This window comes from Apus apus, chromosome 5 (genome assembly GCF_020740795.1).
Source record: "Apus apus isolate bApuApu2 chromosome 5, bApuApu2.pri.cur, whole genome shotgun sequence".
NCBI lineage: Eukaryota > Metazoa > Chordata > Aves > Apodiformes > Apodidae > Apus > Apus apus.
In genome coordinates, this window is record NC_067286.1 from 1991024 (window position 1) to 2004818 (window position 13795).

The window sequence follows — 13795 nt, forward strand, 5'->3', positions numbered from 1 at the left end:
CTAAATTACAGACCTTCCTTTGCAGAACTTGCCTGTTTCCTGAGGAAGGACTTAGCTGGTGCTTTAACAAAGGCCACACTAAATAAAGACACAATTCTGAGCTTTTGCTGTGCAGCAGCCCAGGCTGGCAGGTTGTTGAGATTTTCACTCTTATTGTTCCTGACATCTTTGTAACAGAGAGCTAAGAGCCAAGCTCTTCTGAAGAGAGTTTCTGGGTATAATTTATTATAATAGCCACAATCAGTCTTTCTCTTGAACCTTGTAGAGATTAGAAACTAAGCTTTCCCTGGGGTAATCCTGGATTGGTATGGCTCTGTCCTGTTTCCTTTTTAAAGGAGATCCTGGCAATTTGCACTTCCTTGTCCTATACGTGTGAGTGCACATAGTACCATGACCCGGTGGTCACTTACAGAGCTAAACTGTACTGTTTTCAGCACATGTTTTTACAGCAAATGCTGAACTGTCTGTTTTAAAAAGCACGTCTGCTCTGCAAGACAAATCCTATTCAAATGAGTTACATGTCTGAGCTGATTCAGCTTGGTGGATTCTTCTGGGGCTAAACAGCCTTGTGTTGATTCCATGCATGCTGGTCTAACGTGTTTGCTTGGAGACCAACCTGTGTTTTGCTCTTACTGCTTATCAGCATCAATCTGGAGTGATGCTGCTGAAAGGAGTAGTTTCAGTTTGGAGTCAAACTAGGAACACTGAAGTGTCTGTACCTAAAGCTCTTTCTTTTGTGGGTTAGAAAACATATCATGATGGCTAGACAGTAGAGGGGGAGACAGAAGCTGTAAGATTCTATTCCTAGGCTTGCTGGAAAACTTTCTGCAGCTCTAAGGAATGCACTTAGCTATGCCTTGCCTCTTTGGCTTCCTTCAGAAATGCAGAAGAACCTTCCAGAGAAACATGGGATTTGTCTGAGGCAGGTGCTTCAGAATTTATAGCCTTTTCCAGTAGGAAAGGATGAGTTGTCCACAATGCAGTACTAGGAGAAAACAGGCTGGTTGAGAGGAATATAAGCACATTAGCATGAAATATATAACCTGCTCAGAAGGTATCTTGTAATTATATTGCTTCCAGCATCCAGACTATGTGATTAAGAGTTACCTCTGTGCAGCACTGCACTGTGCCAGGTAGCCAGTGCTCAGTTCCCTGGTGTGGCTGCCAAATTCTTCAGGAAGGAGCTCCCTGAAGAGGCCATGCATTATAACATCACAGAAACATATGTTCCTTAAATGACTTTCCACCTGGGCATCCCATTCTTCCTACACAAAAAGTTACAATAGTTTAATTAACTCCCTTTGGAACCTTTTTTAGTCTGCTAAACTCTGAGCTGGGATACTCAAGCAGCTTAAGGATAAGTGGCCAAACTCACTTAAACTCACTGTAAAACCAGAAAGGGCATTTGCCCCAGTAAGGTGATGTGTTACAGTTTTGGCTATGGACAGTTTTATTCACATAGTTAAGGCTCAGAGGTACCTGATGAGAAGACAGGCAAATAAAAACTAGCTTATTTCTCAAATAGTTTTGTTTCTTCAGTTTTCTTTGAGGTAAAAACTCAGAGGAGAAAGATACCCATTTCCCACATTTTGTATACATTTTATTGATTACCCTTCCTTTGTGTTTGGAATGCAGAGCACTGGGTGTTGATAGAAAGGTTGATTCAATCAACAGGTCATGAAGTTTAGAGCAGATGAAGATTTTGAATGATATTTTTCTCAACAAGCTGAAAAAAATAATTGTGCCCATTGCAGTTGGTATTAGAAGTGATGCACGTTTAACTTTGTAATTTTTAACATATTAATTGATGCTTGTGTGGTTTTAGATCTGCTTTCTGGCAGAAGAATTGAACAGGGCTGAAAAGAAGAAATATCCTTGTAATTTGGTATTAGAAAGAAACATTTTTGGTTTGTCATGCTAGTCGTCAGCTGAGTGGGTAGCTGGAGCTTAAAATTCCTCTGTGTTCCTGTTGTAACCACTGCACCCTCTGCACTGGTCAAAGTGAAGCAGGTTGGACCTGTTGCAAGAACAGGTTTTAGCTGTGTGTAAGAAAGTTCCATTCTCTTATCCCCCATGAAAATGTTTATCTAATCTATTCATATAAGACTATTTAAGTGTGCCTATTTGAAGAGAGAGATGGGATAACAGATAACTTTGGTATGGAGAGTTGTATGACTGTGGGGTTTTTTAATCTACCTCCTAGCCCATGCTGCAGATGTCATGGGCATAAACAAACATTGCTAGTGGCTTACTCAGTCATTTGCAAACTCAGCATAAAACCTGCAGCTCTGTAGTTCAGAGTACATGAGATATAAAACCTTGGTAGTATGATAAATGCATGTTTCTAGCCTCCTCTCTGTCCTAGTAGTCTTGGCAACTGTGTGCATGGTGGTGTAGGTAAGTGCTTTTACATCTCTCATTTGCGAGCTCATCATTTGTGAAGATTTCCCCTGCTTCTGGTGTAGAAATCCAGGTGTTTTGAGGAATCGTTACCCGCTGGATCCTGCAATGCACCTGTGGGTAACATTGTCCTTCTGGAGAAACTGGGAGAGCAGTTAAGTGAGTCAGCTTTACAAGCTGACAGTGTTTTAAAGGCTTGAGACCAGACTATAGCTCTTGTCAACTATAGCTCTTGTCTGTGGCAGGTAAATTCATTATAATAGGAACTCTACAACTCTGGCCTTACCTCTAGAGACCTCTTCCTAAGAAAAGCAACACAGGTTTTACAGTTAAGATGTCAGGAAGCCTCCTGCTAATACCCAGGGTGGCCAAATCTTAGCTCAAATTTTCACGTGTCATGTCTGCATCGTTCTTGGTTAAACCAACCTGTTATCTGCTGAAAAAACCTCCTGTGGGTATATATTGAGGTACTGAAACACAATATTCTTATTTGAAGTTCACTGAGAAGTTCCTACCCTGTAACAGTCAAAGCAAGAGACTGTTTAGCAGCAGTGCTAGGAGATTGAAGTAACCATGCTGAAAGCAGACTCTGTAGCTGGAATTTCTGGCATATACTGAGAAGCACTACAGCTCCAAATGTTGAAATTTAACTCAGGCATACTCTAAATTTAGGTTATTTGGACACTGAAAGAATTTGAGCTTTACCAATTAAGTCCACCTCTCAGAACCCCAGAGTTCAGCAGTTCTGTCTGCCATTTGTAGTGCTGCTTAGGTGCATTGATATCCATTGATATGACTGTAAAAGTCATGGTGATAAAAGCATAAGAAAAGTTTGAAATTGGGAGATTTCACAATATTAAACACAAAATGGAAGTGTGAGGAGATTTCTGCTCTGGCATAGAAGGACTGAACTCACTGCCAACAGTTGTTTTCTTTAAATTCAGGACACTTCTGTTGCTTATATTTCTTATATCTATACACTTAAATGACACTATTTATTTAATTCTCCAAGGCATAATGCAAACATATAACTCATTATGCTTTCCAGTTAAAAAAACAGAAACATTTATTCACCACTGGTACCAAACATCTTTGGGTGAAACAGAACTCTGTTCATTTCTGTACACTTCTTGCAATATTTTCTCTTTTCAATGTTTTTAAACACAAACTGTGGAACAAAACAGAACCTCCTTGAAGGTATCAGTAAAATATGTCAATTGAGCAGCTTGTCATTGGGACAATGGGATCTTCTCTTGCAAAATAATTATTTTTAAAATGTCCCACTGGCATCTATTTCATCCAGTGGTGACGTTGCTCCTCCTTCTAAATTTTCAGTAAAGACAGACCTTGTGTGTCTTACCTGGCTCTGACTTAGAGAGAAGGCTACTGCCTGTTCATTCACAAATGCTACACCCTGGGAGCTTGATTGTCTTTTATTCAAGAGAATGGACTCTTCAATTAATTTTGGTTCTTTTGTGAGACCACCTGTGACTGTAGTGCAGCAGTCCCACTACTGGGTGGAGAGGGCACCTGATTTAAGTGTGCACAGCACATCATTGTGCCTAAGAGAGCTCCACACGTATTGGTGTGTTCCTCATGCCTTCACCCTAAATTAGTTTCTGGAACATCTCAGATTCCAGGAGTGTGAAAAGCCAAAAGATTACCTAGATTTTCACTAAGCAAACACTGGCTGCAGCATCAGGTGAGACTGATGTTGCAAGGCTGAGCTCCAAGTCGGGTGACGTCCTCGAGTGGAACGTCAGCCAAGCAACTAGAAAAAGAGAAGTTTCCTCAACTGTCTGTTAGTCCTGAAAATGAAAGAATAATCTTTTAACCTTGAAAAGTTTAGCCTCTAGATACCATTATTTTGTGTTTGAAAATTCCCCTTTTGAAATACTAGTTAGGTTTTAACTTTTGCTGTAAGGTAAATGGGAAACATTTCCCTGCTTATTGTGAAAACCCTTTGCTTTGGTGAGGATTGTCTTTGTTTAGCTGAACAAACTTTTGCAGTTATGACTAATTAAACAGTTTTTAGTATTCCAGAACTGCACAAAAATATTTCTCTTTCTGGCTCTTTGTTCACACAGTTGTAACTTAGGAGCTTCAGGCAATTTTCATAAGCATGGCAATGCTCTGCCTTCAGAATTTTACAACTGGGCTCTGAAAATTAGTTCTGTGATTGAATCTGGCAGATTGGTTTTGGCTTGAGAATCAGCATATGTTTTAACATATGCATGTTGGCAAATCAGATTGAAGTCATAACTAAGAGGCCTGTTATCACAATCCTACTAGTGCTTTTGGGAATTCAGTATAATGGGCAAAAAAAATGATGAAGGAGGGAGTTTCAGCGCTGGATAGTGAAGAACCACGCTGACCCCAGATACATCTGCTTCCAGATAGCAGTGGAGGTTTTTTTGTGTGCCAGAAAAGCTGCTGGAATGAACCATAGGAGTTATCTCTTGGTTTTTCTGCCCACAAGATCAAGGCTAATCCAAGAATAGCAGACAGCCCATCCTGGCTCCCTGCCCATGTTTATCTCTGCCTATCACATAGTGTGCTGTTACAGGCTTGTTTCTTTAATGCATGAGTTTGTATCCGTGTCCTGCTCCAAAATGTACCAGTGTTTCCATTTGCAGTAGGAATTGCAGCACGTGGCAAGGTTCATTCCCCGTGGGGTGGGTCGTGGGTGCTGGGCCTCCACGTGTCAGACTGGTTCGGGGGGGGCAGGGGAAAGACATGCCAGCCATTTATTTTCTGTTAGCAAATGATTTGGTTTAGCTTCAAAAAAGAAAAAAGGAAAAAGTATAAAAAAAAAAAAAAAAAAGGACAAGAAGGGGCTTTTAAAAGATTTTCCATGTGAGCTGGTTTTGAAAGGCAGCCGAAAGTTTGAGGCAGTTTGTGAACTGCCATGTGAATCAGTACATGCCAGTTTGGGCTTATAGAAACTTGAAGTGTAAAACCCAAAATGACAGCAATTTCTGAGGGGCAGGTGGATGGAAAGTGTTCTTTCTGCAGGTCTGGGCAGCTCTGAGGAGCAGCAGGTATTCCCACCCCACCTGCCCAGCAGACCAGTTTTAGAGCAACTGCTGGGAAAGGGCTGGGCCATGGTTAGGTCTTGTCCAAAAAGCATTTTGTGCTTACAAACTGGAAGGCTTGCAAAGCAGGGTAGTCACCTTTTTGCAACAGCTGGGAAAGGCTTAACCGAGCTGATGGAAATGTCCTGGTCAGAGCCACTGGGCTGTGGTGGGAAGAGCCTTGGTGATGGTGCGAGGATGTTCTCAGCTGGTCAGAGATGGGATTTGAGAGCCAGGTCCCTTGGAGGAGATCTGTAGAACTGACCTCTGCAAGACTGGTGGTCCAAGTTGCCATGCTTGTCACCAGCGCTGTTTTCTGTGCCCAATGTGAGATTCAGCAAGTCAGCCCTCATAGTTGCATCTAGTGCAGTGATGTAAACATCCAGCTGTATATTTACAGGGCTTCAATTAGGTCCAGATTCATGCAAGAATAGTTCACGTCCCAGCTTGTTTGCAGTAGTTCTCAGCTTTTGGAGAATTTTAGGATGTCAAGGAGTCGGGAGGAGAAAGAGGAGCCTGATTGGTGGTTTCTTTTCCTCTGTATTTCCTCTGTTGAGGTGGGTGCTGGCAGTGCCTGTCAGGGATCAAACAGCTCTGTGTGTGTCTAGGGGAGACAGATGGAAGTCACTCACATCCTTGACCATGTAACTGTGACCATATTGTTGCACTTAAAACTATCTTGTATATCTGTCTGGCTCTTATCAGCAACTAGATACAATTTAAGTTGGTTTTAATTTTCTCTCTGTCTAGAAACCAGGAGTTCATTCTGCCACAGCATACAGATGTTATAAATATGTTTTTCTGATGAGACACATGGCACATTCCAGAGCAGCACAAGTACTTGTTTCCAGCCTGAAAATTGAATCTTTTTCCCTGTTGTTAAAACAAAGTTTGCAAAATGCGATTATAATAAATAAGCCACAAATTTAGAATCTTTTTTTAAGATTCATAGTGAGTTTGTAGTGATTCCTTCAAGTTTTTAGTGAGCTTTAATTTAGCTGTTACTTAGATTTGTAGTTAAGATGGAGGAAAACCTGTCTGATGCTGCACCTTATTTTTAAGTGCTTATTTGCAGACAAGAATGGAAAATGTGATATTTCTGTCTGTGGTTACTAGGACTGCTAAGAAAGATCAGAGCTGCCAGTTCTGGATTTAAACTGTTCCTGTACCATTTTATATTCTATGAGCAGAGGAAAACTGTGAAGGCAGATTCAGTGGGGAAGGGATCCCAATAAATATAATACTATCCAGATGTTTTTTTCATTCCATTAGTTTCTGACTAAAGGATAACTCACTAAATTGTGGAAGTTAGTGTCCTGGCACATCCAAGCCAAGACCTTAGTAACTTGATAATGATCCGCTAAAATTTGAGATCTCTTACCTTCCAAGATGTGAGCCAGGCATTGTTTCAAGGGAATTCAGAAGAAAACTTTAGTTTTGTGCTTTTTCCTTTACTGTGAAGATCTGGGACTGTCTGCTTTGAAATATGTGGCATTTGTAGAGATGATCCCTCAATCAGATCCAACATGGTAATTCCCATCTTTGTAAATGTGGGAGGTTTTTGCAAATTCCATAAAATATGTTGAGACTGAAAGGAATGACTCCTGATTTAAGCTGGTTGTGTTTTGGAGCAAAGGTTTTGTGCTTTTTCTAAATCATAATTTCTCTTGTTATTTTATTCACATGTAATTACATACTCAGAGATATTTTTTTTCCTGCAGCTTGGAGAGGGGTTTAGTGTTTGGGAATCCAAGCTGTAAATATGCTACTGTTTTCCACATCAACGTGACATGGTTTAGGTTTTGGATGCTCTGTTGTGCCTCAGAGTCTTTTCCCTTCTCCAATTAATGAGACTTCACTCTGTTTTCTTTTTGACTTTTGCCATCCTTGGGGTTTTTCCATCTTAGTATAAAGTTCAAACGACACATCTTCTCCTACCCAGCCTCCGAAGTGATTCACCATTTTGTTGCAGGTTAGTCTTGTTCCTGCCTTTTTACCCCTCTAGATAGTTCTGCTCCTTGCATGTGGGTCTTCCAGGACCCCTAACTAGGAGCCTTGAAAAGCTGTGAAACAACCTGCTCAGCAGTAGGGCAGTCATTCCCAGCATCTCTGCTAGTCACGTAATTCCATTTAAGATTATTCCTTAAAAAAAAAAAAAAAAAAAGAAAAAAAGGAGAGAGCAGGTGAGACTGAGCTATGGCTCTTTGGATCTGTTCTCAACTTTCTTTGTGTTAGTGACTTTGAGCTCTGCCATTTTAGGGTAAAGTGGGACTGATCCATAGGTTGGTCCCAGCAGTAAACCCAAACCTGAGCTCACTGCACTGAAAGCCTCTCCTCTTTTTTCAGTCCCTTGCACAAACCCCTATGATCTTTAAAGACTTTCTGTTCTTCTCTGCACGGAGCCTCTGTATAGTCAATCAAATCAAATACAGGGGAGTTACCACGGCCTACCCTACACTGACCATAAGTATTCTGATACTTGCACATGTTTTGCAATGCTCAAGTTTGCCTGTGTTTAAAATGTTAGAACATGAAGGGATGAGAAAGCTTGTTCAGTCAAACCACATAGAAGAATATGGGACAGGCTGGATATGGAGACTGTTGCATGTGTGTCCCAGGACCAGCTCAGACTGCCAAGAGTGAGACAAATGTTGCCATTCTCACCTGCCCCATTAGGGCGGTGTTTTCTTTCCTGCTTTGGAAGAAGGAGGTTCTTGTTTAGAAGAACAAGGTTTTCCTTTCTTGATGTTGCAGCCACTGTTGGCTCCCTCTTTGTTTTGCTGAAGCAAAAATAGCCTAGGAGAAGAGAGGTGGCTGCAGGCAAAACGTCTCCTCCTTGCCTTGCTCCTCCTGTCTCCAGCAATCTTGTCACTGGGCCCTGCTGGGGACCCCAGCAGGTACAAGTGCATTGTCCTAGCATTCCATGCAGAGGAAGGATGACAATTTTCTAACTCCTGTGGAAGTCTTTCCTCCATTGGGAACAATTATCTTCCCTCTGCTAAAAATATCTTGGCCCCAGGCCTGTTAAAAATCCTCAGAAGAGCCCACTTGGAGGACTAGTTTCTTTGTGCTGCATGTGCTCACACTGAAAGTCTCTGATCCCACAGTATCTCCTCAAGGGCTGCTGCATGTGATCCCCACGTGCCAGTCATGTCCTAGGCCATTTCTAATAAGCATAGTACATTTTACAGGAAAAAGTTACAACTTTCTCTAAGTTCTCTGCCAAGTGCTGCTGCCACCATCCTTGGTTATGTCTAAAGAAAATGTGTTTCAGTTCAAATGAGGAGGAAAGGCCAGAGTCCTTGCTTTCTCAGAGCACATCTCACCCAGCTCCAACCTGATCCCCTTGGGAAGGGAGCAGCTCTCCAGTTCTAAATGGAAAAAAATTCAGAGAACCTATGGATAAAATATTGACAGCACCTGACTGCATCAGGCAGTTCTTTTCAAGGCGTGTAGCAGATGAGCAGTGTCCACGTTACTTTCCACTGCTGTGCACTTTCCCAGGTTACATGTGGCATCACTGGAAGATGGCTTCATGGCAAGGAGCTGAACAAAGCAACGTGGCATCCTTGAAATCAGTTTCATGGAAATCAGAGCTGTGTGTCACTGGTGAACTACTGCTGCAAGAGTGACAGTTTCCCAGGGCTCTATCACTTCACGTGCAGAATTTAATGAACTGCCAAATGCTTCTAAATGTCAGAAAGTCCAGAGGAAAATGCACAGTACAGAACATGGCACAGATAGAAATGCACAGAAATTAATTTTTTAGCTTGCAGCATCTCCCAGTTAATTTTCCATGAAGGTTTCTCCCCTTCTCCTCCTCCAGTGTTTTCCCAACTGTGAAATGATCAGTGTTTCCCTAGAGGCAGATAGATGCCCAGGTTAAGGGCCACAGGGATGATAACTGCATTTATATTCTAGGAAAAGAATAATTGCATTTATTTTTTTGTACAATGTAGCCCATTTTATTCAGTTGAACTGCAACTGTTTCTGCTCAGATCATGTGATAATGATGCTTATCTGATGTTGTGTCAGTGAGCAAAGTAAGACAGAGCTGTTCCCCTGAGCCATGCCCACAGCATGAAGAAAGGCAATGGTTGGAAAAATGAAGTGTGTGTGTTGGAAGGAGAGTAGAAAGTCCATCCTCAAGCTAGAAACTTTCAAGAGAAATAAAGCTTTTATAGCAAAACAGAAGGTGAAGTCATTATAGTCACTGCTGATACAACAATGATTTCTCAGACTTGTCCAGCAATGTGAGCGGTGGGGTTGGGACAAGTTAGGATAGTAGTGTGAGGAAAACATCCTTCCTGGCATTTCTCTTTGCAGTCCAAAGCCTGCTTTCCTTTGGGCACGGCATGACTAGGCAGTCTGTTGAGCTGTGAGTTGCAAAGCCTTTGGAAAAATCTGTTGAGATTAAAAAAAATAAAAACAAACAATCTTTCTCCATCCCATTCCTCCCAAAACCAGGTTTTCCACATTCAAGGTCTGCTTGTGCATGCAAGCCATTTATAACCCTGGCACATGAATTTTGTACAAAAATGGAAATTTCTTCATGATACATGTTATTTCTGGTGCAGACTCAGTGGTATGTTCTGCTGGCTGACCACAGCCTCTTGCTGTCCAGTGCAGTGTGTAACAGTTCCCAAGGTTTGGCTCATTACTTAATAATATGATCGGGACTCTGCTGGATGGATGTGGTTCTCTGGCCAGCAGTGTTCCCACCATGAAAGTGTCAGGGAAGCTGTGATGTGGCCTCAATAGCTTGTCCACCATGAAAGGTGGTAGATATAATCACCTGTAAGGTGAGTTTTTCTGTTGCTCCTGAGGTGTTCACCCCATCTAACTTGGAGTATTTAATTCTGGTGCTTCTAGCCCACCTCTCTGTCCTCACCACATCTCAGGATGTGATTTGAAACCTATACTAGAGGTTCTGCTGAGTACATAGGAAGTCTAGATAGTTCATTTAGGGTCTTCCCTTAAATACTTGAATTTAAAAGGTGTAAATGACTCTTTTCTAGGCCAGATAATGGTTGAAGTTCTCTGGAACACACTGCTGAAAGGCATCTCCCAAATGCATGTTGGAGATTTTTCTTTCCTTAGGGACATCAGTCAACTCTGAGATGGCTGTGATTGGATCCATCCCATGTGCCTGGGACAAGTTAGAAAGCCTAGAGGGGTTGAGAGATTTCAGCTGGGCTTCCAGAAGGTCTTTCAACTGATGAACTACTGGGTAATTTTCAGAGTGATGAATGTAGCAGCCCTGATATTTTGATTGTTTGACAAAGAAGTAAACTGGTAAAAGCACTAGGCAGATGTCTGGCTAAAAACACCCTTGCATTGGCAAGCCAGGATTGATCAGCTGCTTTAATGGACCTCTGGTTTTCTAGATGCTGCTTCTCTACTCTGAAGAAGAGAAGGAGCAGAGAGGAAAACTGTGCCCATATTTGTAAGGAGACAATGTCAACGTTTTAGAGCACACCTTGCAAGTGGTAAAATGGAAACAGATGGCCCAGATTGCAGAGAGAGAAGTTATTGCACCCTGAAGGATGTTCCGAGTCAGTCAGAAGGAGTCCTGCTTGCAAATCCCATTATTGATAAACTGTTTCTAACAGGATTGGTCCTGCTTACTCTGACTGTGCTCACATATGTGTGCACACAGATCCATGCACAGCTTTGAAAATGCCTTTCATGGGTTCAGCTGCTTTCATTAATGCCAAGATCATTTTATATTTTCTGGTATGTCTCTTCTGCTCTGAACTTCATAAAGGAATTGGTACTTCCTCCCCTCGGTTATTTTCTTTTGAATCCTTAAATGAAAAGGGCTTTTTATTCCCCACTGTTAATAGATTCAGAATTACTGAAGATGGGAAAGGTGTTTGCAATCCCAGCTGGCACTTCAGAGCCTTCTGCTGGGGTGCAGGTATCCTTGGGGAAAAATGCCTCTTAGACATCTCAGATGATGATGATGGATGAGATATGTTGTGTATGATGGTACCCATATATTATTGGATCAGTTGTGTGAAAATGGGGGCCTGAGCTCTGCATGTAAGGAATGTAAAATACTACTGGATAGTGATGATGTAACGTAAAGACCAGTGGAGGCAGTACTGAATTAACCTGGTTTAACTGGAGTTTGAAACAATCCAGAATCTTTTCAGTGTCATGGTGGAGCAGCCTGTACATATGGATTATTTAGGATTATTTAGGGCAACAGACACAATCCTATTGAACTGCAGCCCTGAGATGAGAGCCCTTCTGATCCAAAACAAAGCCTGGGCCACTGGAGCTAGGGGGCCTCAGCTACAGCTAATAGTGGGTCTGTTAGACATTGGAATGCACTCCCAAGGTGGATTCCCCAACATTGGACAGTTTTAAGACTCAGCTTGACAGGGTGCTGGGCCATCTCATTTAAACTGTATTATTACCTGGAAAGATTGGACCAGATGATCCTTGAGGTCCCTTCCAACCTGGCATTCTGTGATTCTTATATTCAGTCTGGCCCTATTTCCCACAGGGTAAAATGTATTGCACAAGCCCAGCATGCCCTGGCATGACCCCATTTTTGGGTAAGAAGCAGGTCAGATAACCCAGATGCAGTTCCTTCCACCTGCTGTCACCTGCCAGTCTTGCTGAGCACAGGGACAGAGTTCCCCTCTGCAGGCGCCTCGACCTGTGCCAGCCTCCCACAGGCAGGCCCAGGAAGCAGCTCAGGGTGCTTTGGCATGGCATTACAAGGTAGCAGGGCCGCGTCAACTCTGATGGGACTTCTTCCTTCTTTCCACAGACCCTTCATGCTCCTGCCTCCCCTGATGGAGTGGATGAGAGTGGCCATCACCTACGCTGAGCACCGGCGCAGCCTGACTGTGGACAGCGATGACATCAGGCAGACTGCCAGGCTGCTCCTCCCAGGGCTGGACTGCGAGCCCCGGCAGCTCAAGTATGTGCCCTCAGCTTTGGAAGCAGCTACAGTAATTGCAGCTTCTTAACAATACTCTCCTTGCTGTATTTTCCTGCAAGCCAGATCTCAAAACACTGTTGGGGCAAGAACGTGTTTAACCTTTAACAGGGATAACGATGCTTTGGCCAAGCACTGTAGCTGGGGTGGGAAGATTTTTATCTTGCCAAAACTTATGTAGAAGAAATGAGAGAAGGGAGGACTGAAAACCAAGTATCTGCTTTTTTTATGCCTGAGCTTTAATTACAAGATTGTTCTTTGCTTTTTGAAATGCCTTGATGAAAAGTATCAGTACCTTCTAAAATCCTCCCCTCACATCTATATTGAAAAGGGATTTATAATTTGCTTGGTTCATCAGCACATCATAGGTATTTTATGCAGGTTTGTAGTCCTTTAAGTTGCTGTCATTAGCACTGGGTTTGATATCAGAGTTACATCTTGAACTCTAGTACAAGGTAGGTACTAGTTTCTTGAGTGAACTTTGTTCCCCATATATATATCTTTGGGTTAAATGAGTGGGTGGGATGCATTAATAAGAATAAATAATACTTGTATCATGCTCTGAAGTGATTAAATGATCACCTGAAAAGATAAAAATAAACCCTTAGTCTTAGAATTTTTTTTCATTAACAGCAAAAGCAACAAGAGGCTTTTAATCAGCATTCCTGGATCTGATTTTATTGCTTTTTACTCTTCCTTTTGGCAGCCAGAAAGGCTCTTGCTTTTTGCTACTTCTCTGTCTCCCCATTTGTGAATTGGAGGCTAGTATTTATTACCCAAAAACCTAATGGGGAGCTCAATGAGCTGGAGAAAATGCTGGTGCAATTAGATGACTGAAGGTTTTGCTGGCTGCAGCTGTCTCCTAGGCTTATTCTCAGGCCTCAGTTCCTGCCCTTCTTTTGAGACCTGGTACCTTTTAAAAAAAGTGAGGTTCCACAAGTGATCCTCAGCAGTTATTTAAACTCCTTGGCTTCAGACTGGAAGGGAGCAGCTGAACTTGGACTCAGTGTCCACAAAGCAGGAGTTGTATGCTTAGTCCTGGAACACTTTCCTCCTCTCTTTCCTCTGCCAGTGTACGTGTGCTCCCTGTCAGTTTAAGCACACCCTACTCTGGCTTATGTGTCAATGGCAGGTACTAGTGTAAGCAACTTAATATGGGCTAAACTGTTTTTACATATGTGCCTAATGCTTGCCAAAACCTTTGCAATTCTTTGATGAGCAGTACTGTGGAAGACTAAACTTATCACAAGTAATTCCAGTCAGGTTTCATGGTTTCTCTTTTAGTCTCTCATTTAGAAAGACTTTTCATTTCTAAACTGAATCCTAAATCCTAAAAGGAGACACTTAGAGTCAGGCCACTTTGTGA

General features: G+C 42.2%; 1 protein-coding gene across 5 annotated transcripts in view; it reads left to right on the forward strand.

The window, feature by feature from the left end:
* ABTB2 (ankyrin repeat and BTB domain containing 2) overlaps positions 1-13795 on the forward strand; it is a 144756-nt gene that overhangs the window by 109640 nt on the left and 21321 nt on the right. For all 5 annotated transcript variants that reach the window (XM_051620793.1, XM_051620791.1, XM_051620794.1 and 2 more), the window contains one exon: positions 12259-12411. In XM_051620793.1, the coding sequence (XP_051476753.1) occupies positions 12259-12411 (153 nt within the window). The remainder of the gene's footprint in view (positions 1-12258; positions 12412-13795) is intronic.